Here is a 26,503-nt window from a genome sequence, read left to right as displayed (position 1 = left end):
ACTTTGTGTTTTGTCAGATCTGCACAGAACCTGTTCTTAAAAATAAGCAACACGTGCTGGGTCATCATCCAAGCCTGCTATAACAAGAAATATATGGCAGAAGGCGGGTAAAACAGAGTAGGGGATGTACAACTCCTGAAGCTGAGTCACAGATTTAGTTAACTCATTTTCTTTTTAAGCAGCATCATCAGCATGGAAGCATGTCCTCTGGAATGGTGGCTGAAACATAAAGGGCACACAATTTAGCATATCAGCCATGTGCACCTTGTAATGCCACTATGAAAGTGCTATGGGAACTCCTGTTCTCCCTTTAAGGTGACAATATAAATTAGAAGCAGGCAGCATTTCCACCTGTAAATGCAAGTAAATTTCTCTTAGCAATTGACTAAACAAGAAGCAGGACTGAGTGGACTTGTAAACTCTAAAGTATTATATTGTTTAGGGTTTGAGGGTACTAATGTAACAATCTACATTCATAAATTGGATTTTCATGAGAGAGAGAGAGAGAGAGAGAGATCACACTACAGTACTTATCTCACATAAACTGAAAAAGACCTCTTATTTTTACAATTCAATATTTGTAAGGAAAAATATGACGTAAACACTGTAAACTCTGTAGTCTGGATTATAACTGAAAATGCAGAATAACATATAGAATAGTTAATACATTTCAATTGGTACTCTTGTTTAGCAATGCAATTAACACACCAATTAATTTTTCAGTTAATCATGTGAGTTAACTGCAGTTAATTGACAGCCCTGTTAAAAACAGAAGCATAACCTACATCAGCATCACCTGAGGAAAGGCAGCAGAAAGCAGTAACTAGAGCTCTTCCCCTTCCTGTCTGCAGAGGGCGCACACAAAGAAGCATGCATGGTATGCTGGCTGAGTGAGCCTGTTTCCCTATGTGACTGATACTTTCCAGGTTGTTGTGTGTTAATGAACCAGGGCCAGGCCTCTAAAGGTATTTAGGTGCCTAAAAGGTAGGTTTCCAATGGCATTTTCAAAAGTGTTTGGCGGCCTTGTGTACAACCTCTACTGTCACCTTAAGCAAAATCTTTAATAATCATAATTCAATATTCTCCTTATGCTAGTCTGAGCATACATTAAATATGATATATACAACTAAACCTACATAACAATCAAACTCAAGGTCTCAATCCTATTTAAATGATCCCAGTAATGCCCCCACTTTCTTTAAAGAAGCTCATCTCTACAGCCTGACCCCTCTTGTAAAAACATATGTTGCAAGCACGCTCTTCACCTTTAGATCCATTCCCTAGCGGGAAAAATATTTTTCAGATAGTTCCCGACCTACGAATGGGTTACATTCCGAACACCTGGTCGTAACTCAAATTTGGTCCTAAGTCAGAAATACCCTTATACTGTAATCCCTCGAGGTAACGAGGGTTGTCTTCCACACAACCCTCGTGTACCTTGAATTTTGCATAAGTTGGGGAGGGCTTGGGTTGGGGCCCTGGGAGGGGCAGGGAGGTTAAGCCTGAGGTGTGTTCGGGTGGTAGGATTGGTGGGAGGGTGCAGTTGAGCTGGGGCTTGCAGGGGGTTCGATCCGAGCAGCAGGGGGTTAGAGCTGGAGCTGGAGCTGTGGGCACAGGTTGAAGCTGGAGCCCACATGCTGGGGAGTGTGAGCTGGTGCCATGGGGAACTGGGGAGTTGAATGGGGGTAGGAGAGGCTAGCTGGGGGGGTAGAGCTCATGTGCCAGCAGCGGCTGATGACAGCCTCTCACACACGCCGGGGGGGTCAGCTGGGGGACACGGGGATTGAACGGGGGTGGGGTGAGCTGAGCTAGCAGGGGGGATAGAGCCCCTGTGCACACTGGCAGCAGCTAACAGTCAGAGCCCCAAGTGTAGGAGGGTGGACTGAGCTGAGGCTGCGGGAGGAAGGGGTTGAGCCAGGCAGAGTGGTTGAATAGGGGATGCACTGGGATGGATGCTTGAGTGGAGGAGGGGGTTGGAGCCCCAGGCATGGATTGAAGTTGGACCCCCAGGCATGAGGGGGTGAGCTAGGGCCATGGGGGCGGGGAGTTGAGCCAGGCAGGGGAGCAGTCGAACGGGGGTGCATTGGGGCAGGGTGCTTGAGTGGGGGGCAGGTTGGAGCTCTGTGAGAGCTGAACCAGCCACACAGGGGGCCGTGATCTGGGGCCACCCAGGGAGTAGGCCCAGATCCAGGTGGCGCGGGGGTTGAGGAGTAGGCAGGGGGAGATTGGGACATAGGGGTTGAAGCTGGGTTTGTGGGGGCTGGAGCTCCCCAGTGGGGGAGGTAAGCTGGGGCATGCAGGGGAGGGGTGTGAGCTGGAGGTTGGTTGTTAAGTATAAATGGCCGTAAATTGATGTGTTTGTAAGTCAGGGCCCGCCTGTATAGAAATGCCTAAACAGACAGTTATATACACAGGAGTGAACTGTAGTTTGCCCTGTGCAGGTGCATAAGGAAGCATTCAGGATGGCGCAGGTAGCACGTTAACTCCTCGATAATACTCATGCAGGATGCGCCAGCCATCCTGAAGAAGTAGTTGCTCCCTAAATACCAGAGGATTGGCTACCACTGCCTGTGGTACAGAACACTCCCAAAGGGCATAACTTGGTGGGTTGAGAGCACAGCCTGGTTCTCACACAAACCTACTATTGCTCAAAGACCACTACTTGGGGCAGTAACACTGTGCTTAATAGTGGTTGCTTTCCAAGTGCATTGGCCTTTTGGAGGTATTCTATCTGATTAGCACAATGCTGGCCTAATGACTCCAGCCTCAACCCATACATACACCAGTAGCTGTATGCAGTGCATGTAACTAAGCGTACAGCACAGGAACATTGCTAAGTGTATTTTCCACACACACACACACACTCTCTCTCTCTCTCTCTCAAAAAAAGAAGTCTACATAAGCATCTGCAACATGCAAACCGAAAATTTCACAGCTGACAATCTACTGGGAAATACAATGCCTATAACTCTACTTTCTTTGCCACATTACTGGGCCCTCTATTACTACTGGAAGATACTTGTTAAAAAGATTTAGTACCTTTAACCAGTATTTGCCCTCCACACAGACTATGCATAGCTGATGCAATGTCACGACAGAGAGATGTCATGAAGCAGAAAGCAGTTGTGGGAAAGTGGGAAAATTTCCCATTCCTAATTATATTTGTGATTTTTAACACCTTGCAAGCTAACTTGGCAAAACAAAGAACAAACCCATCACAGACAGTACTGCTGATTAACAGCAACAGCTGTACTGGTTGTGGGCCAGAGGCACCTAATGACTTGGACATAAGTCAGAAAACACCATTCAGTATAAAATAAAATAGATAATTTTGTACCACTCGCTACAATCAGAATCCGTAGTGGCAGTGATTGTTATTTAAAAAGGCACAGGTAAAGAACTGTCCTGCACCAAAAACCTCCCCAGTAGTAATGTATCTTTTAAGAATAGTGCTGTAATAACTCTTTTACTATACTAATAAATTACAAAATATAAAATAAAATAAAAAATAAAAATTGCAGTACACACAACTTCAAAAATGTAATAATCCCACAGAACAATCGGAAACCTCCATAGTTGAATTTACAATTCCAATACAGTCAGTAGAATCTGTCATCATTCAGTGTCTCTGGATATAATCTGGAGCGCACTAACTTTACATAATTATGTCTGTTAGGGAGTTTAAGAAACACAAAACATATACAAAAAAAACTCTCGGCATCCATAGACTAAGATAAAACATATGGAACTCACATGTCCTCAACTGTGATCTCTTTCAGGATCTGGCAGTAATCCACATTCCACACTGCCTGGTCGTCCCAAACTTTGGATGCCAGTAGAATTGCACCCAGTACAATTCGCTTCCAGTTTGCTGGACAAATATCTATCTCTGCGTAAGTTAACAGTCTTTCAAGGTATACCTGGGAAGACATGTAATAGCCAAGTCTTAGTATATTTTTCTACTTCACAGAAATATTAGGGGAAAAATGTATTCTCAAAATCCTATTTCACGTATTTTTAGCTCAGTAATCTGATCCCTGGTAAAGTTTATTTTGGAAAGGAAAGAAGGGCTTAAATCCATTCATACAAAACACCAAATTAAATATTTGATCTGATCAATCTATGTTTTTGTTATGACTTCTTTCCTCTCTGATCTTAATCTTATCACAAGAAAACAAAATTTTAGAACAGTGTGCAATTACCATTAACGAATCCACTCATATCAATCAGCATTTCAATGCCTTTTGGCACAAGAGTGAAAAACACAAGGTCAGGCCAACAATACTGAACACTGGCAATTATCTAAGCCAACAATAGGTAATCTAGGCTGGTGCGTGGGCCTCCTTCCTCTCAATGGGCCACAAGTTTGTCGTAAGATGGTTTCCCAGAACAGTGTAGTTTTGTTAGCTGTGTTTCTGTACCCAGGATATACAGCATGTGCTGACTGAACAATAGCAGTGCTTTGACTGAATACAGAAGGGAGCGCAGGGCTCTGACTGTCAATGTTGTGCGCTATCAGCGCACACATCTCCTCAAGTGCCCTTGTTTTACATGCCTATCAGTTTAGTAATACTGGTAACTACATGGCTAGAAACCAGAGGAATCGGGCAACGGTAAACAAAATGTCTTGCAGGTCACATACAGAATGCCGATGGGCTGCAGGTTGCTCACCACTGACTTAATTGGTCAAATCGTGGAGAATCAATTATCTAGCAATACGCACCTGTGAAGAAAATTAAAGAGCACACCTCTGATACGTTGGTTTGCACTTATATAGCTTATTTGCACCTTGAGAACTGTGGGATCCTCATTGTCCTGTCAATATTTTATTATTTTAAATGGATTCTGAACCTATAAAAATGCCTCCTTTGCCCCATACATTATAACTATGCTGCCGTCACCAAAAAGAAAGATCAGATACAGTCTCAATGAAAGGACTTTTCCGTTTCTCTCACGATACGTTTCTTCTATTAATGAGAGATTATTTCCAAACCTTGTAATTAACTCTCAGCTTCGTTTTGTTTTGTTTTTAAAAAAACAGTATCATTAAACAAAAAACAAAACTAAAAATCTGTAGGGCACGACAGGTTATTTTAGCTTCTTTAGAAGATAAACACTAGAGATTTCAATGATACCAAGAACAGCGAATGATGTAGAAGGTGAAGGGGGACTTCACAAGATCCTGAAATCAGGATGTGGTAAAGGAGCTTGTTTAGCTATTCAGTCTTGAGCTATAATTTGTTGAGTTGAAACCTACTCTGCGATATGTAAATTTTGGGCACATTTAATTACTAGGTGCATGACTACAAGCTTAGATTTAAATGGAAAACCATACTATTCATTTATCATAATACTTTGTGCCAAATTAACTCATTAAATCATCTCCCCATCATTTGGAGATGGACTGTCATGCTGTACCTAGGTAGTATAATTTCTGTTTACATCTCACAAAAGCTTTGGCCAAAGGACATAATTTCAGACTGCACATACAACTACCATTGAAGCCAAAGAATTCTGATGTTTCTATGTTGCTCATTGATTATTATTATTATTATTAGGTTAGACGTTTATTCTGAAAAGACTGAACCACCTAGTTTAAAGACACATGACTGGCTTTCTAACTGCCTACCAACTTCAATTGCTAGGCGTCAGGAACACCTCTGCTTCTAAATCATCAAAGGCTACTGCAGACATGAAAATGGAAATACAATTTAAAAGAAAAATACATAAGGATCAAAATCAATATTTTTGCTGTTTAGAAAGACAGGAGGAAGCAACTATGTTTCAGCACAACATGGGGTTCAGTCATGTATGGTCTGGGTAATTAACGTATTTTAAGGTTTCTATATTAATTTAAAAATGCAATAATTAAAAAAATACTTTTGGAGTTTGCTCATGCAAGCACTTCAGGTGCTATATGAAAATAAACACTGGGGTTAAATCACATTTTAAGAGACCAACAAAGATCCACAGGAAATTAGAAAAAATAAATGGCAAGGAAAGATGTGGAAAAAAGCAAAGATAGGACTGATGTGGATGGTGAAAAGGAAAAATTTCAGTATTGCAAAGCCCACCGCTATGACTCTCAACCTGCTAAAATCAACCTCCTAGTGATCAGATCTTTGAAAAGGAGGCAGTGAAAAAAAAAGTTTCACATGTAGCCAAAGCCTAGTCAATGGTGCCAGTTTAAAAACTCAATCTCCCACTTTACAAACTGCCCGTGTAATGAATATAGGGCACAATAAAAGTTCATAATGGAGACATGAATCTTCTCTCTAGTTCAAATAAGCCATAACCAACAGGAACATCCTGTTGAGACAAATCAAACAGGATACTGAATTTTGGGAAAATGCTAAGTAACACATTAAAAGAAAAATGATCCAAACCGAGGCAGATATCCTGTGGGTGGGAGAAACTTATGGAAACTATAATGGTGAAGGGACTCAATGCCAAACTCAATTATGTTGTAAAATGGAGCAACTCCACTCAAATCAGTTGGAGTTACACTTGCTGTATGTCAGCACTGAATTTAATCCCCACTGTTGGTAAACAGCACATTAGATGTCAATTTACAAGAGACCCATTGGGAAATTCTATACTTTGAGCTTCATATAGGCAGTTACATCTTACCACATCTAACAGAAGTAACAGTCCTTCTCTACGCAGTTGTAATTTGATCACAATATTGTATTCTGATACAGCACGTGGGGGGTGCACAGGAGCACACATGCACCTCCCCCAGGGTCTGGCCCCTTCCTGCACTCAGCATCATGCCATGCAACTTCTGGTGAGCATGTGGGGCGGTCTTACCCCTCCCTAGTAGTGGTGTGGCCATAGAAGTATGTGAACTTCCTACCTCGCACTGCTCTTGGCTCATGCTGCTCTGGTGGTGGGACAGGACTACCCTTGCGCTCACAGAAAACAGTGCAGCACTTCCAGAGGAAAAAGTAGGTAGGGGAAGAGCAGGGCTGGAACAGAGGCACATGGCTGATGCTGGCCCCCCTGCTGGAACCACCCTCACCAGTCACCATTCTTTGGACTGGTGAAGCCTTCTAGTCTGGTACTCTTGTCCAACAACCATAATTCAACATGATTTTAGTTAGCAGGACAACAGCTTATGTCCGTGACCAAGTTTCCCGTGGTCCCATAAAGCGTGTTTGCAGCCAGCAGCCTGACTCCCAGTGTTATGTGTTATTTAGTTGTAATTTACCCCAGATGCCTTCTAAGAGCCCAGTAAGAGTGGAAGTGTTGGTAATGCTGCTAGACAATACTGACTTCCCGTGGTCTGACAAATTCTCTCCTTTGGCATTGGGCAGGTCTTGAGGGTGTCTTTATTCAATTCTGGGCAGAAGCAGAAAAGTATAGTAAACTTTTATATCCAGCAGTCCTAGGACTGGCAGGTTGTCAGATATTAAAATATTCTGGATAATAGAGAGAGGTATACCTAGCAATGCATAACATTAAAGAAAAATAAGACGAGATGCTAAGAAAGAAAACAAAAAGTATGCGAAGTACTTTATTTACCAACAGTAGTATTGTACAGCGTAAATTTATAGGCCACATCTACACACGCGGCTTTTGCCAGAAAAAAAACGCAGAACATTTTCAAGGCAAATGTGTTTCGTCAACAAAACCTGGCACATCTGAGGGCAGTGTTATACCTCTCCCCATTCAGGTATAAAGCCTCTCTCGACAGTTTTCTGTCGACAAAACAGCCATGTAGACACTCCAGGGCCCTTCTGTTGACAGACAGGACTTCTGGTTCACCTTGGCAGCCCTGTTTACACAGCTTCTGTTCAGCTGTTCTGTCAAGAGAGAGCCTGAGCAGTCTGGCTGCTTTTGTTGACAGAGCAGATTGCTCTTTCAGTCTTCTTTTATGTGTAAATGTGATCTGTCAGAAGAAGTTTTGCCGGGAAATCCCTTTCGACAGTTACTTCTATCAACAGAGGCTTCTCATGTAGACGTGGCCATGTTGTATTTGTTTTATCTATTTGTATTTACTTTCACTGTACTGTACTTATGGAAAACAACTAAAATTTACTTATGGTTAAAATGCCAGTTATTTGAATGTGAACATTTACTGTATTGACAAACTAGAGGGAGCTGAGAGAAGAGCAAGGGAAATAACAGTTGTAGAACTAGGCATTTAACAGCCTGTGTGCAAGCAAGCACATTCGAGCCCCCCAACTTTTTTTTTCAAAAAGACAAACTGTGTTAGCATATCATAAAATGATTGTATTTATTTTTGCATATTCATATAATACATAGACAATAAAAGCTATTGTATAATTCTTTTTGATGTCCCAATAATTTTCACAAATCTTTTAAAATCCCTACAACATCCTTCCAGATAACTTTGAAATAAACTCACCGACAGATACTAAAAAACAAACCTGGACTGAAAATAAATTGTAAAAAAATACAGATACTGCAATGACTTAATGGCAGGAAACATACTCAGACATAAAATTGCATTTCTGTTCACAGAAAAAATAATATGGGTGGTATTCCATCACTCACAGTGAGACTTTGGCTAGAATAAACAGCCACCTCTCCCAATGACACACAGAAGAACAAAAGGGACTCAAGTTTAAACAAAGAATCAATTTACCTCAGATGGATATTTAACAATTAAATTACCAGCATAGCATCTGACTGTTTACAAAGCAGAAGCCACCCTTCATCTGGCCTTTATATGCACAAAGACAGCTTTTGGGATACTTTTTAAAGTCGTTAGTAGTCCTACCTACGACAGCTTCACTCAAATAAAGATTCAGAGGTTTACCATTTAGGTGGCGGTTGCTAGCATTAGCTGGCTTACTGTTAATCTACAGGCAGCATGGCTTTGAGGAAGCTCCCAGCTGCATGGGGGCAAGTGGGGCAGGACTGAGACCCCACCTCATGTGCCAATGAAAATTGTCTCACATACCAAGAGTGGTAGATTTTCGGACATACATTCTATGATGAACTTACATAAGGGAAGGCAGTCTGAGAAATGAGCCTGGCACATGGGAGGTTTGTAATGGTCCTTAGCTTCTGTAGGAGTTCCTTTCACAGCCTCAGACCAGCTCCCAAGTAATCTGTCTCCTGCCAAGATGAGCTTTACCCTTCTGATAGATAGAGAGTTAAAGTGTGCCAGAGGAATGGAGTTGTTGGCGATGGTCTTCATCCCAGAGTTTTAGGCAACCTCTTAGGCATGTTAGGCCAAGACCAAGAAGAGCCTTGAAAATAGAGAGAAGACTATGACCTTGACTCAATATTCCAAAGGAAGCCAGTGGAGAAATTGGTGAACAGATCTGATGTCCTCATGGTTGCCTGTTACACTGAGGAAATACAATGTAATATTCCTCTGAAGCTCCTTGGGAGAAATGCTAAATCAGCACCAACATTTGGTGCTGACAGAGCAAGGCTCTTGGATTATCACCACCATTGTATCCGTGAGTTTAAACAGATTCATTGGTGATGAGGGACCAATACCTGGCTTCTGTCAGAACAAGTCAGGAAGTGGATTTGGGTGCCAAAAAACACCACAACCAACCAAAAAAATCAAACCACCACAAAAACAAACAATGCTGGGTACTTACTCATGCAATTTGCCTTAGTGTTCACATTTGTTGTGCAACTAAATCTCTGCATATTGAACACTGGGGTAAGCATACAAACGCTCATTCATCTCATACAATTTATGTACTGAAGACTTAAAGATGTACTGGGTTTTTATATGGTCATTGCTAAATTCATCAGACTCTAGTTACAATGACTCCCTCTTTCCTGTCTTTTGGAACTGCTGCTATAAAGTTGAATAATACACAGGATTTTAAAAGTTCATTTTTAGGTCATATACTATAAAAATGTACTAATCTGAACACTGAAGGAAATAAGAATAAGCAGAAGCAATTTGTCATCTTTACTGAAGACTCATTACCCTATGACTTCAGTACTTTTTATTTTTTTGTTACAGAACCATAACTACAGTAAACTCTCCATTTAACTGACTAAGGGAGGGCAAAGACTGTCTGCTCTTCCCAATAGTGCATTAAATACAAGGATTTACTTCCCCTCCGCACAGGCTCTCCCAGCCCCAATCCCACCCCAACCTTCCCCCAAAACAACCCCCCCCCCCCCCAAAAAAAAAAACACACCCAAAAACACTCCCCCGCAACAAAAAAAAAAAATACCTTCTCCAAAAAAACCCCAAACCCCTGCCATTCAGTTGTTCTGCTGGAGGAGCCACTAGAGCCCGCTGGCTGGAGGCACCTAGTTGCATGCGGTGGCAGGCGCCTGGCCTCGCGGCAAGAGCCTCCTGGTCCCATGTGGCTGGAGCCATCATGCTGTGGGCACCTGGCCATGAAGCTGGGGCCACCTGGCTCTGCATGGCAGGAGTAGCCTGGCCACAGGGTACATGGTCTCGTGGCAAGAACCACCTGGCCCCACATGGCAGGATCTGCCCAGCCACCTGCAGCAGGAGCTGCCTCACCATGAGTGGCTGCAGGGGCCACCACGCAGCCTGGAGGAGCCACTACAGGAGCATGCAGTGGCTCTGGCAAAGGAGGTGGCAGCATCAGAGGCTCCTCCAAGCTGCAGCACGAAAGCCCCTTAGTTTTTTTGGTGGGGGGGTGGGAGGGACTTGAAGATTTTACTGACCGCCCTATTTAGGAACAATGGGGGACCATCCATTGTTTCTAAAGTTTGCTAAATTGGGGTCCACAAAATCGAGGTTTTACTGTAATGTACGTATCACGTATGGTGTCCAGAATCCATGAATTGCCTTCACCCACTTAAAATAGTTTGATCCATTTTTAGAAATACTACTAGTGCCGTAACAAATTGCAGACTCTAGCAATAGCACTTTATTTCCATGTAACTGATCCCTAGAGACTCATCTTTCAGACACTGGGCTTATGCAGATGAAAGTTCACAACGCTTCCCTAACTAAATATTCAAAGACCCAGATTCTAAAAACTAAAAGCATTTGCCAACTCCAGTTCACTTCCTACTTCCTCTCAGGATTTCCATGTCCTCCAAAATCCATCTTTAACCAGTTATCATCATTAGTGTGGCCATACGATTCCAACAAATGCAACTTTGGAGTCTACTGTTTGGGTTTTGGACTGATTGGCAACAAGACTGTCACATTGGGAGACTACCTCTTACTTAAAAAAAAAAGAAAATCAACACGACATAAAACCTTGGTGCATTGGTCAAATAAAACAAAACTTTGCTTTTATCATCCAAGGCTGCAAAACAGGTAGAACCTCCACACACTCCCCGCTGCATCCCCCATACACTAATGGCACTTTGATTTTAAAACTTGTTTACATATTTTATGTATTTTTATAATACAAATATAAATCAGAATTAAAGATAATCTCAAACAGAAATAATTTTTGCATTTCCTTGGCCCTTTCACAGTCCAAAAATCTTTAATTATAAGGCTGCCGAAGTCCTAAGTATAAACACAAACTAAACTGCTTAGGTGATTTTTTTCAGTGTTGAGAATACCCCCCTGGTGACACAGTAGTAGTTTAATAATTATTACACACTTCAAAACCCACCAGAATGATGCAGAACCTGCTGAAGGAAAAAAAGAGTGGAACTAAAATGGTGTTCATCTGTTTGCTTTGAAAGAGAGCTTGGAAAATGTTAGAATTGCCAATATTGCCAAAATTCTAGTATTTCAAATTTTGTTTTCTTCCTAAATTGGGATAAAATGTTAAATACGAAATTTATGTGCAATGAAATATTCAAAAAACTTCCATTCGGAAATATTGAACCATTTCATTTCAACATTTTCTTGTCCAAGCAAAGCATTTATATAGTTCAGAATTTGAATGTACTTTTTTTGGCTCATTGAACAAACCCCAAACACTTAATTTTGAATAGTAACAGAGAGATAGTCATGTTAGTCTGTATTGAAAACAAAACAGTAGTCATGTAGCACTTTAACAAAATGATTCATTAGGTGATGAGCTTTTGTGGGACAGACCCACTTCTTCAGATCTATAGAATTTCTAGTCCAGAGCCAGTTATATCCTACAGAGTTACAAAAAACATTGCAATAAAAATTGACAAATCAAATACAAAGAACTAAAGCACTGGAGCAAAGGGTGGAGGATGTTAAGTGTCTTGCCTGAGATCATTACAAACACCAAAGGAAGGGTATCGGTCCTCGTAATATGTGAGATAATTACTGTCTTTTGTTCATACAAAGCTCCCAACATAATCTGCTTTTGAAGTCTTTGTGTTGTAGGACACATTGTCAGGTCTTGTAGCCAGACAGAATCCCCCTGCTCGACTCCATCTTGCCCCTCTTAGGTGACTCTGAGCACAAAGCCCAAGGAAACAGCGCAGTCTTAGAATGTTTGAAAAACATAGATGTGCTGTCTCAGCATGACCCTGAACTGAAGAATACAGACAAGGGGGCTAACAGGCTAGCTGTTGACCACAGGGCCTCAAACTGCCCTTGGCTAGTACTGATAATTGATATGCCCACACTTCATCCCAGAAGAGGAACCTCCCACCCATATGAAAAGAATGTCCTGTTTTAATGATTTAGTTATCTCTATCTTACAAGTGTAAATTAAATTGCAATTGCCTTGTAAGAACTGGCATCACAAAGACGAACCAGCGCAACTGGTACCTTTAGATAAGGAAGAATGTGAGTGACCCAAGGGGTATAAAGAAGGGTCCGGCAGACCACTCTAACTGAGGTCCAATTACTTATACCTGCCGGTCAGGTAAGGTCTCTGCCTCCTGAGGACCCAGGGGACGCCCTTGTACTGTTCTTCCCAAGGGAGTCGGTGAATGACACTGGCTACGCCAGGAGTCGAAGGACGCAGGGGTGAGAATTATACCTGGAATGTATTTTGTGCACACTTAATAGTAACAGCTCTTTAGGCTGAGGCGTCTGGTCCTCAAATGAGTAACTTTTCACTTGTAATCTAACTGGCATGTCATATGTATCATCCTACTAGTAGTTAAGAAGACAGAGCAATAACCTTGTAACCATTAAGATTCTTGTTTCTGCTTTTAATAAATAGCAACCATTTAATCTTTCAGTCTGACTCCTTCCAGTTACTGTAACTCGACTGAACACAAAACAAAGAACCTCAGCTGTTTGGCTATATCAGCCTGGTCAGTGGTAAGGGGCAGTAAAAGCTGAGCGCTGAATTGTGTCGCCTCCATGGGACAGACTCCTGGGGCACCCCTGGCTGCCCACTGCAAAGGGACAGTCAGTCTGAGCAGTTAAAGACTCGGGTGGAATAAGCTCTCTGCACCAACATTTGGGGCACCCGTCAGCCACACTGGCTGTCCGCTGAAAAGAGACTGCCTGTCCTAACAGTTAAAGACTAGGGTGGATCTCTGGGGCATCTGTCAGCCATTCTGGCTGCCTGCTGCCAAGGGACAGTCTGTCCTAGCAGTTAAAGACTCGGATGTGATTAGGCTCACAGACCACTCATTATCCGGCCATCAGCTAACAGGTCTTTAACAGAATGGCCCACTCCACTGAAATGCTCACTGACTGGCTTATATGTATTGAGATTCCTAATGTTTGCTCTGTGTCTATTCATCTTTTGGCAAAGTGTTTGCCCAGTTTGTCTGACACGCGTTGTAAAGGGGCATTGCTGGCACATAATGGCATGTATAATATTGGTCAAAGTACATGAGAATGAGCTCCTGATCATGGAATTAGTGTGGTTAGGTCTAGTGATGGTATCCCCAGAAAAAATATGTAGACAAATTGGCAACGTGGTTTGCTGCAAGGAAAGTTCCAGGATTAGTATTACTGCGGTGTTGCCTGCGATTGCTAGTGAGAATCTTTCTTAGGTGAGGGGGTTGTCTACAGGAGAGGACAGACCTGTCACCTAGGGCCTTCTGGATTGTACCATCATGATCTAGAATAGGCTGTAGGTTTTTAATGATGCATTGCAGGGGTCTGAGCTGGGGGCTGTAAGTAATGACAAGTGGTATTCTGTTATTGATCTTCTTGGGCCTATCTTAAAGTAGCTGGTTTCTGGGTATTCATCTGGCCCTGTCAATCTGTTTTTTTTCCACTTCTCCCAGTGGGTAATTAAGTCTTATGAATGTTTGGTAGAGGTCTTATTTTGTTTCAGGAAGAAGGGTTCTTTCGAAGGTGGGGTTTATTTTTGAAAAAGCCCCATCTGCATTGCTTTCTTTTGAAAAAATCTCTTCCCAAAAGAGATATTGCAAATGAAGTGAAAGATATGTAAATCAGTGCCTCATTTGCATTTTTTATTTCCCTCATCTGCATTCCTCTTTCGAAAGAGGAATGCAAGTGTAGAAGTAGCCCATTTCTTGTAGCTGCCTAAATATGCATTTAGGTGCCCAAATTAGAAAATATTCATCGAAGAACTTTAGAAATCCCAGTCCATTTCAACAAGAAGCAATGAAGTGAGAATGGCAGAGATTAATTATGTCCAAGGTAAATTTACTGCAAATTTGGATATAATCAACTAGCTATCATGAAAACTGTAGCAGAGGTAATTTTCTAGACTGGATCGTGATGCTTTTTGCTGAAAGAAATGTGGGAAGAGAAGATTCAAACTGTTCATTACATAATCCAATTAAAGTAAACTGCTCAGAAATGACTGGAGACAAAGAAAAAAAGGGTACACAAATTTATTATCCTGTCAAAATGGCTGATCACATGGTGAAAAATGTGTACTGTAATGACTATCACTGGGAAAACTAACAGCCAGATTACCTAGTGCACCCTGAAAAGATAAAGCAGCACATGTGCAGCATCAATAATTACATTATGTCTAATATGAAAGTCACTTGTTAGCTGTTCTTGAATGCTCTGGGAAAGAGAACACAGAGAAGCAAGCGGGCAGCCAACATATGGCTGACATTGGCTGAAGGAAATCACCTGGCATTATCACAATGTTCTAACATTCACGGGCAAAACACCAGCAGTAGGAGCAAGGCCTCTGCCAAACATATGTCCATTCCCCACCAGCCAGCCATCAACCCCACCAGAGAATGAAAACTTTTTAGCATCAGAAAGATACTGTGCTTCTTCTCATGATATTATCACAGTGCTATAGGTCAGATTCTGATGTGAATTTTACCAGGGAAAATGTCATTGACTTCAGTGGAATCACTGGATTTACACCAGTGTATCTGACACGAGTGTCCAACTTTTGGTGTTTAAGGGTCCAATTCTGCAGCTATGCTTGTAGGGAACCCCATTTGCTCCAGTGGTGCTTCCTATGAGTGCAATAATCTGCCCAGATGCTATCAATTGTAAGTCTGGAGTCTAAATGCTGTCATCTCTCACACACCACAGGAAGACAGTTTCCTTCCCCAAACACATCAACAAAGTAAAAAGGAATAAGCACATCTGCTTCTTTACAAATACAAAAGCTTGGTGCATCCCAATGTCTGAAACTGAAAGGGATCTGAATGAAAAGAGTATTCTATGTACTGGTGCTAAGATAACTTGCTCAACACTGGAACATGCTTACGGGCTCATATCCAACCACTGAACTGCCCTATGTGTCTGTTCTGAGAGATTAGCCAGCTCCTTAGAGACTCTCTCCAAAAAGAGCCTCATGCTTTTCACTTGCTCAGCTGGGCACCTAGACTGCTCCAGACAGGCCTGTTGACACCCATTTTGTGGAAGAGGACATCCACGCATGATTCTGCTGGCACGATCTCTCTTTAAAAGAGATCAAATGTGAAAAGTATCAAAGTATTTTAGGTGCAAAAAAATCTCTGAAAAAGGCAGGAAAACAAAAAATGAACAATAACTAATAACAATTAATAATAAACAAACACCATATATTAAACATCAAACCTTAAATGCTTCTGGAGAAACTCAAATAATCAGAACCTTAGACTTTCATCCAAGTTTCTCTTAGAAAGAAAGATGCATCTAAAGGCACTTAGACAAGGTTCCCACTAATCTTTTTCATCCATGTGTGAATTTTTTTCCATCCAGGTGCAGAATAATTTTATGTGCACTGAGGCATGTGTGAAAAGTGCACCATCAATAGAAACAAAACACATAGCTGGACACTCTGCTAATCACCTAGGTGTTATCTGCATTTCTCCTGAGCAACTGCACAAGTGCACAGGGAATACTAACGAGACTATTATATGACATTTATTTTTCCCACTCTCCTTGTAACATTGGGCCTCACTGTTCCTTCCTAAAACAGCCAGGATTCCCACTGACTTAAGTGGAAGTTCTGGGTGCACAGGGAAACGAAGATTTTAGAAGTCTGAAAATAAACACATGTTCCCTGAATGAATTTGTCCTTTTTCCTTTGGAAAAACAGATTCCCTCCGCTTCCCCCCATTCTATTAAACTTTGCTTTTTGGCAATGTTTTCAGTGAAGCAGAAGTCAACTCAATTCCATTTCGTTTTCTTCTATGATTATGCACTGCAACTGATGCTATAGCAGGGAACTGCACAGCTCCAAAGAAAAGCATTTGTAGTCATTACTGAAGAATTAAATCATCTGGTTTAGGTATTTTCTTCTTAAATCACCACAGGGTATACACCATTGTATGGAAGATGCAAAAAACTGAGCCCAACAGGAGTTTTAGGCTTTGTCTCACTGCTGAAAAAAGAATTAATAGGCAGTGATTTTAAACTTCCCCTAGTCTGTGAATTTAGAATTGATGTAATATGGAGCAGATTTTATGTTAGATGATATCATAGAATCATAGAACACTAGGACCGGAAGGGGCCTCGAGAGGCCATCGAGTCCAGTCCCCTGCCCCGATGGCAGGACCGACCACTATCTACACCATCCCTGATAGACATCTATCTAATCTGTTCTTAAATATCTCCAGCGAGGGAGATTCCACAACCTCCCTTGGCAACTTATTCCAGTACTTGACCACCCTGACACTTAGGAACTTTTTCCTAATGTCCAACCTAAACTTCCCTTGCTGCAGCTTAAGTCCATTGCCTCTTGTTGGCTACGTCTACACGTGCCCCAAACTTCGAAATGGCCATGCAAATGGCCATTTGGAAGTTTACTAATGAAGCGCTGAAATGCATATTCAGCGCTTCATTAGCATGCGGGCGGCAGCGGCGCTTCGAAATTGACGAGCCTTGCCGCCGCGCGGCGCGTCCAGACGGGGCTCCTTTTCGAAAGGATGCCACCTTCTTCGAAGTCCCCTTATTCCCATGAGCTCATGGGAATAAGGGGACTTCGAAGTAGGCGGGGCCCTTTCGAAAAGGAGCCCCGTCTGGACGCGCCGCGCGGCGGCAAGGCTCGTCAATTTCGAAGCGCCGCTGCCGCCCGCATGCTAATGAAGCGCTGAATATGCATTTCAGCGCTTCATTAGTAAACTTCGAAATGGCCATTTGCATGGCCATTTCGAAGTTTGGGGCACGTGTAGACACAGCCGTTCTCTCCTCAGAGGCCAAGAAGAACAAGTTTTCTCCCTCCTCCTTATGACACCCTTTAAGATATCTGAAAACCGCTATCATGTCCCCACTCAACCTTCTTTTTTCCAAGCTAAACAAGCCCAATTCTTTCAGCCTTTCTTCATAAGTCATGTTCTCCAGACCTTTTATCATTCTAGTTGCTCTTCTCTGGACCTTCTCTAATTTCTCCACATCTTTCTTGAATTGGGGTGCCCAGAACTGGACACAATATTCCAGCTGAGGTCTAACCAGCGCAGAGTAGAGCGGTAGAATGATTTCTCGTGTCTTGCTCACAACACACCTGCTAATGCATCCCAGAATCATGTTTGCTTTTTTTGCAACAGCATCACACTGTTGACTCATATTTAACTTGTGATCTACTAGAACCCCTAGGTCCCTTTCTGCTGTACTCCTTCCTAGACAGTCTTTTCCCATTCTGTATGTGTGAAACAGATTATTCCTTCCTAAGTGCAGCACCTTACATTTATCTTTATTAAACTTCATCCTGTTTACTTCAGAGCATTTCTCTAATTTATCTAGATCATTCTGAATTATGACCCTATCCTCCAAGGTAGTTGCAACCCCTCCCACCTTGGTATCATCTGCAAACTTAATAAGCGTACTTTCTATGCCAATATCCAAATCATTAATGAAGATATTGAACAGAACAGTCCCAAAACAGACCCCTGAGGAACCCCACTTGTTATGCTTTTCCAGCTGGATTGAGCACCATTAACAACTACTCTCTGGGTGTGATTAGCCAGCCAGTTATGCACCCACCTTATTGCAGCGCGATTTAAGTTGGACTTGCCTAGTTTGTCGATAAGAATATTATGCGAGACCGTATCAAATGCTTTACTAAAGTCTAGGTATACCACATCCACTGCTTCTCCCTTATCTACGAGTCTCGTTATCATGTCAAAAAAAGCTATCAGGTTGGTTTGACATGATTTGTTTTTTTACAAAACCATGCTGGCTGTTCCCTATCACTTTACTGCCTTCCAAGTGCTTGCAGATGACTTCCTTAACTACCTGCTCCATTATCTTTCCTGGCACAGAAGTTAAGCTTACTGGCCTGTAATTTCCTGGGTTGTTCTTATTCCCCTTTTTGTAGATGGGCACTATATTTGCCCTCTTCCAGTCTTCTGGAATCTCTCCTGTCTCCCATGACTTTCCCTCTTCTATCAGCTCCTTGAGGATTCTAGGATGCATTTCATCAGGCCTTGGTGACTTGCAGACATCTAATTTTTCCAAATATCCTTATGCTACCACCAGACCCTTTCCACACAATAGGGCATCAAGATTAAACAAAAGATAAAATAACAGCATTGTTGCAATTCACTTTTATTTTTTAAAACAAAACAAGATTCTATTAAATAGATACCCAGGACAGCTGTTAGAAGATTATCACTAGCAAGAGGAATGCTGGCCAGCATGTAGAAGGGATAGAGGTGTGCCTGCAAGCAGCCAAGCACAGCTGTCATCCACCAGGCCCACTGGGAAGGGCTGCAGATCTGGCAGACCCTGAGGGAGAGATTCCCCAAAAGACCCCAGTAACTCTTCCCAGAGTCCCCCAAGCAGGGGGCCTTGTGCCTACAGCCCTACCCCATACCTATCAAGATCCCTCTCCTGTCCTCTTTTCCACCCCTGCATAAAGACAAATGCATATGTGGTGAACAATTAAGTGGGTTTTACTGAACAAGAGGCATACATGCACAAAAGAAAAACTGCAATTCAAAACTATTTACAAAAAAGTGATGTGCAGCCATCTGTGGACCATTTGCAGTATGGGGGGTGGGGCTTTGGACATGGGGTGGAAAGCCTCAAAACATGGGAAGGGTGGGGGACCATGAATTGGAAGTGGAGCAGGATCCTGAGCAGCATCAGATTCAAGGCCCCTGTCAGGGCTAGGCTGGGACAGGTATGGATGAGGAGTGACTGCTGTGGGGTACGGGCAGGCAGGAGGGGCCATCGCCTTCACCCATGGGATGGATCAGACATGAATCCAGGGCATTGTGCAGGTGGAGAGGAGGGTGCAGGGTGGCAGAGAAGGCCATGGGCAGCTGGGCCAGCATGTCCTGGCAGACACTGATGACAGTATCATAGCAGGACATGAACTCATCCCAGGCCCGCGATCACCACTCCACCTCCACCCTGAGGTAGCGCGCCATTGCCCTGTGTATGTCATGGACCACTGTGATGTGCTACTGCATCAACTCCTCATGAACCCCCGCATTGACTCCTCTGGGTCCGGGGGCGGCCTGGTGGTGTCGTGAGGTGGCCCAGCCATTGGGTGGTGCAGGGCTGGCTGTACGGAACACACGGAGGAGAGATGGTGAGTCATTCATGCAATGTGTCTCCTTAAGCTGGGTCCCCCACTGTGAACATCAACCAACACCCCCTGGGCCAAGGGACAGAGATGTCCCAGGAGCAGAGCCATGTGTGGCCTGCACAGCAGGCCCTGCTGCACGGGGGCTCCATGGGGCCTCTGGGAGTCTTCTGACCACTGGGGGCCCCACCCCTGCTCCATAGGCTAGTAGCCAAGGGGCAACAAAGCAGTCCCCTCATGGATGACACATGAGCTGGGAGCAGCCTAGTCCTCCCCGTGGCCCACTCATACCTGCAGCTTCCAGTGCTGCCCAGGGAAGCAGTTGCTTCTTCATGCCTGCGGACATGCCTGTGTGCCGCATACCTCAGTATGTCTAGTCTAGGGTCAAACTGACACCCCTGTGGCAAGCTGCTTCCAAATATAGCAGGTGTGAGTGGACCTCAGGGAGGGCCAGGCTACCTCCCATGAGCCTGGCAGCAGAATGCCTTGCCTGTGCCCGTGGGCTGCCTGCTGGTGCACACTACTGCTGCACATGGTTCCACTTGCTGGGACTGCAGTACGAGGTCCCACCCGAGCGACGCTTGCAGCATGTGCTGGGCACTCACCAGAGGGACCCACACCAAGTTTGGAGGATGCCCGGTAGGTGGCCTGGCTGCTGGAGACTTGATGAGGATGAGCACCATGATGAGGCTGCTAGCATTGGAGTCTGGCTCCCACAGGGTTAGCCCTCTGGTGGCTGATCCTCTTCCTCCTCCCTGGGCTCCTGCTCCGTTGTGGGGGGGCCTTGAGCTGTGAGTCGAGACTCAGGCCAGTGCATGAGGTGTTCCTGACCCCTCAGGATCTGGGTAAGCTCCTGGTAATAGGGGCAGGAGGGTGGTTCTGCCCCCAATTGGCCTGTGGCATCCCGTGCCTGGGCATAGCCCTACCTCAGTTCCTTCACGTTAGCTCTCACTTACTCTAGAGCACAGCGGGGGTAGCCCCAGCTGGCCAGGGCCTCGGCCATAGACCTCAGTGTTGCGGTGCCTGGCTCAGGGGTCCTGCAGGACTTCCTCCTCTGCCCACAAGTATAGCACAGCCTGAATCTCAGGCCCACTCCAGGAAGGGACCTCTCTCTGGGACCTCTGAGGCTGCTCCCTCAGGGAACGTGTGTGTCTCAGTTTCCCTGCTGCTCTGCCATCTGGCAGTGCTCTCAACAAGGGTGCAGCTGTGAGGGACCACAGATGGTAGCTCTGCTGCTCACATGCCCTCAGCTTCCTGGCACAGGATTCCCCGGTTCCCTACTGCTTAATGACGGGCCAGAGGCAGAAACCATAGAGTGCTGATTGCTGTAGGCAGGGTGTCCACCACAGCACCTGTGTGGTGTCCTGAAGGCCTTTTCTGTCAATAGAAAGCCTCCCCTGCAACATCCAGGCCCACATTTTGTCTACAGATCAGAATCACATGCCATAGAGATGGAAGGGATCTCGGGAGGTCATCAAGTCCAGTCCCCTGCACTCTTGGCAGGACCAAGCACCGCCCCCCTTCTTTTTTTTAGATCTATTAGCCCCAAATCCCTAAATGGCCCCCCTCAAGGATTGAGCTCACAACCCTGGGTTTAGCAGGCCAACACTCAAGCCACTGAGCTATCCCTCCTTCCTCAACAGTGCAGTAAGCAGGGTACAGCTTTCAACAAAAGTGCTCCATTCTATCAACTTACTGTTGACAAGCTTGGTTTGCATTCTGGACTCTCCATGGGTTTTATCAACAAAACCCTGCAGTCTAGACATAGCCTGAGCTATGAATGTTTTGCCCACGCTCATACAACCCAGAACAGAGCCTAAGTCATTTGAGATTATGTCTCAGGGTCCAATCACTAGAGGTGCTCATTAGTTAAGACAAAAGTATTGTCAATAATTCAAATGGTATGCTCAACTGATCAAAAAAATCAAATCAGTTTGCTCTGGGCTTTAATTATTTGTTATTTCTCTACAACAGGAGTAGAGTACTGTCAGTTTCCCTCAAATGTGACCAGATTAACAAGATCTAAGGAAGTACAGAGCTGTGATGTCACAGCCTGACACAAAGCACTGTTGCTAAATTATGGCCATGAATAATACAAGCCTTTCTTTTCAAACACAATGAGAAATCTCTTTCACAATGGTTCATATAATGTAAGTTTGGATAACAGGAGTTCCTGCAAGAGTGTCCCATTGTATATGACAATAAGCTCTTTAAATTAAGCACTACTTCTGCATGAACAGAGGAATAAACTCACTGTGTGAAACTATGGATAGAGGCTGGGCCAAACAGTTGATTTGCAGCATCCACCAATACCCATGTCCAACTCACAGGTGGCACTGACATACACTGAAGGGAGTCAGGAGCACAAGCTATACTCTCTCAGGCTGTGTCTACACTAGCTCCGGACTTCGAAGGGACCATGGTAAGCAAGGTGTTGGGAGACTATTAACGGAGTGCTGCAGGAAGTCCCTTTACTCCTCAGATCTCATTAAAGTAAAGGGACTTCAAAGTTGCCCAGGCACTTTGAAGTACCAGAGGGTGAGCCGCAGCTACACACGAGCCGACACTGTAAAGTTGCCATAGGGGAGCATTAGCTTAATGAAAGGCTGCATATGCACCGCAACACAATCTCCTGGACACCTTACTTACTATGCTCCCTTCGAAATAGGGAGGTAGTGTAGACAGCCTCAGAAAGGGAGAGTTTTCAGTGATGCAAAGCTATAGTAATCGTCAAAGAGCAAGAATGGGGTCAAACATCAAGGCTCTGTCTCTAACTTCACCTCCTGCACCCCAAAAATAAACCAGGTAAAAACAGACCTACAAACCCTCTTGGAAGAGGTGAAAATAACTAACCTATTTGCTTTTTATAAACCCTGAGCCAAGAGTGTAGTAAAAACCAGGCCTGAAACCTGAGGAAGCCCATCAGGATAAGTGGGATTGTAAGTTCAGGCCAAATTCTCAGCTGGTGGAAATCAGACAACCTCTATTAGCCCATGAAATCAGTGGAACTATGCCTATTTAAATAAGCTAAGTATCTGGCCCTTCATCTTTAGCACTCTATTTTTAGGTAGACAAACTTCATACGTAGCTATTCCATTGTTCACTCATCTGACATGCTCCCAAAAGACACGTACACGACAAGAAAAAACAGTAGCCACCAACATGCTCCAGTCACTCATGCAGCTTTTGTGCAGCCATAACCCTTACTAATGCCATTAAGCTACTGACAGTTGTCAAGAATTATCTTGCCTGGAAGCTATCATGATATACAGTAATCCTGACCAAAGTGGAATGATTTCAGTGCCTAACATTCCACATGACCAAGACACTTATCTCACCTGAGTTTTATTTAGTCACTGTGGTGGTCTGTAATGTTATCATGCTGTCTGAGCAAGCTGTAAACCTGACTGTGACATACAAGCAATGCAGCCACCTGTAAAATTTCAATCATTTCTTCTCCAAGACAACAGATGCACTTTTTCCCTCTCAAATAACTTCCTTCATCTTAAAGTGTAATGAGAACAAACTCCCTAACAACATCCTAACATCCATCTCAGTCCAGCTTCACAGGAACAAATTCAGGAAAGCAGGGTGGATCTGTTGAATGATTGATGTCATTTCACAGACACTCACCAGGGTGACAATGGCACATTCAGCTGTCAGTTGAGCAGCACTGAACAAAGTCCGAACAAAGCGGTAAATCTGTTTCTGCTCTGGGTCATGTTTGTCATAGTCCGGTGGCACTTCGGATTTCTGGGGAAGAAACAGTTGCAGACAGGTGACTGAGTCTAAAACACACAGGCACAGGGAAAGGCAGCTGACTCGGTCTCATGAAAGACTGTAAGAGGTAAATGAGTTTACCGAAAGGGGGTGAAGGTTTTCATCAAAAATATCTAAGAGCGTTCTTCCCTCTGTGTCCCTGAAAGGAGAAAAAAAAAAAAAGCAACATTGCAATGTCATTGCCTAACATAGGACTGAGAACATCTTTTACAAACTAAAGTAAGTCATCACCAACTGTAGCACTGGTTCTGCTGGTAATCTTGGTTATAAAATGGTTCCACTTTGATATTACAACCAAATCCGATCTACTCAAAACCAGCCAGGAATTAACAATATTTGATATATCCTATGTAAACTGCTGCTTCACTTTTGGTGCTAGGAAACTAAACTCTTGGAAAGTTATTACTGTTCCTCAGGCATGAATGACAGTGCTGCCCTCAAACGGTTACTTTAATCCAGACAGTCATGAACAATCATCATTTTAATCTTGGGTTGTGGACAGTCATTTCATGTTTGTGTTTTAAGAAAAGGGAATAGAGCTTTCTTCACTTCTACCACTGCTTCTGAAGAGTACAGCAGAGGGCGCATTTACAACATGCTATGCATCAATGCACAGCTACAGAAAATAGTGTAGTAGTTCTTTCTGGATAGATTTACCTCTCAGAATAGTAAGAGCAGCCAACTTTTCCAACAGGAAAACGCCTGGCACACAGCTCTCAGATTATTGACAAGGATGCCTTTTAGATATAAAATCAAAATGAGAGCAGAAAATATTTGTCAGTTGTGTTATTAAAAAAGTGGGGGGGGTAGGGAGGGGGGAAGAGGGCTCTATCCCCATTTATTCACCTAATCCTCACCCAGGGTGAATGTCCTAAGCATTACATTTGAGACATACTCCTCAAGACAACCCTGTAAACACTTTTACCAGTGCTTATCTTGTGTACCTACTATAGTTTCAAGCTACTCTCTCACTCAAGTCTGTAGTATTCTACATAGTGTCAGACGATTACTATAAACTGAAAGAAGTTAGCAAAGATGTCCACTTATCTGTTTTTCAGCTTCCTTACTTTGCACTTCTAGGTCCCAATCCAAAGCCCACTGCAGTCTATGAAGTCCTTTGATTGACTTCTGATATGTTTTGGATCAGGCTTTTACAGCATTTTTATAAAGTTAGTTTAACTGTTTCCCTACGGATGCTGCACAGGTACATGCTGAAGCAGCCACTCCCACCCATGTAGACAGAGTCCCACCGGCTTCAGCGTACATGGATGTTGATACAAAACTGGGCCACGCTGAGGCTCAGACCTGCCCAGGCACTCAGGAACATCCATAACATTAAACATGTGAGTAGGTGCATTGAAGTCAGTAAGATTATTCACAAGGTTAAATGTAAGCATGTTTAAATGTTCTGTTGGACTGAGACCAACTCATTTCCTCCCCTGATTAAAAGACCTGTTTGAAAACAAAACATCAGAGAAGGTGAAAGCCCTTCCAAAAAAATTTGGGAAAGATTATTTAAAGAGTGTTCTCGGAATTGTTAAAAAAGTCAATTTATTCACTTTATGCTATCAAAGAGTTTAACTTTATAGTTAATTTATAATATTTTCTCTCTCACCTCCTTCCTAATCTTCATCTTTGAATCATGACATCTGAGCTAAAGCCAAACAAAAACATTACCTGGTATAGGCACACTTGCCCTGGTGAATAATTTTGCCCCTGAAGCTACTAACTTACTTTCAATGCCGTTCTCTTCCCACAATATAGGAATTTTTATTTCATGCCCAATCACTGCTGGTAATTACTCACTAACACAATGCTTTCTACAGTGAATTTTACAAAATAGCAAACTAGAAACCATTGCAAGACAGTTTAAATTTGTCATAATTCATACTCACATTTTTATTAGTAAGGTGATCATAGTGTATGCAACTGAAATTGGTAAACACATGCCCAAATTTCCTAATACAACAATGAATTTGAACCACACATCATCATTATTATTAAATTATTTTTAAACTGTCAAGTTATTCCCAAAAAACCAATGAAATCTATAGAGAAGTCTCTGTAACATGAAGGTAAACGGGGGCGGGGAGAAGCTACAACCTATGGGGAAAAAATTAAAACTTTATTTTAAATAGGCATCTTCAATCAGAGACGGTTACATACCTGTTTTTTATGTGGTAATATATTGCAAGAGCTACACTGTAAATAAAAATACAGAGTTAATACCATGAAACCAGGTTTAAGATAAATCGCGCTCTCTCGCTCTCTCTCTCTCTCTCTCACACACACACACACACACACACACACACAAACTATTACAAAATTTAAAACAGAAAACAGCTCAGATAAGCAATATGATCTAAAACACATTTGCTGTCCAGGATTTGATGGTAGTGAAATCCACTGTAGAAACAGATTTAGGAATATTTTGCTCACCAGCCTGTGTCCACTTCTCACTGTGGATAAATTGCCATAGGGAACATTCATATTTTATATATTGAGTCACATATTTCCATAATTTTTTTCTTCCTTCTGGCTCATCTCATGTTCTTCATACTGTATCTTCTATTTAAAGGCCTACTCCAATTTAAGTCAATGACAAAATGCTCATTGATTTCAAAGATGCAAAATAAGGCCTTAGAAGAACTAGATGTTCTCTGGTATGCAAAAACGGTCAGTCATTAATAAAAGGACTTTCACCTATTATCTGCTCTCTGTTTTCGTGGTTTTGCTAATGCTATTGAGCTAATGTGAATTATTTCCCCTTTAGTGGCCCGTGTGACTTCCACTTTTAAATCCAGTACCTGTTGGCTGTCTCCCAATTTAGCTATCAAAATACCAGCCTCCTAATTTTTTTTTTTTGCACAATTTCCCCTCAGAAATTTTATAATTGTAAATTTTTAGTAGCTTACAATTTACTTATTTTTTCTTAGCATATTTATGCATTTTTCTTGCTCTCAGTCCAGCATTATATTTGCTCATTA

At 43.0% G+C, this 26,503-nt stretch overlaps 1 protein-coding gene across 2 annotated transcripts in view; it reads right to left on the bottom strand.

The window, feature by feature from the left end:
* CCNY (cyclin Y) overlaps positions 1–26,503 on the bottom strand; it is a 197,351-nt gene that overhangs the window by 21,525 nt on the left and 149,323 nt on the right. For both annotated transcript variants that reach the window (XM_074985006.1, XM_074985007.1), the window contains exons 5-8: positions 25,683–25,718; positions 23,598–23,655; positions 23,370–23,489; positions 3,754–3,920 (exon numbers count right to left, since the gene is read on the bottom strand). In XM_074985006.1, coding sequence (XP_074841107.1) covers positions 3,754–3,920; positions 23,370–23,489; positions 23,598–23,655; positions 25,683–25,718 — 381 coding nt within the window. The remainder of the gene's footprint in view (positions 1–3,753; positions 3,921–23,369; positions 23,490–23,597; positions 23,656–25,682; positions 25,719–26,503) is intronic.

This window comes from Carettochelys insculpta, chromosome 2 (genome assembly GCF_033958435.1).
Source record: "Carettochelys insculpta isolate YL-2023 chromosome 2, ASM3395843v1, whole genome shotgun sequence".
NCBI lineage: Eukaryota > Metazoa > Chordata > Testudines > Carettochelyidae > Carettochelys > Carettochelys insculpta.
The sequence above is the reverse complement of the archived record's forward strand: the minus strand, read 5'-3'. Positions and strand labels throughout refer to the sequence as shown.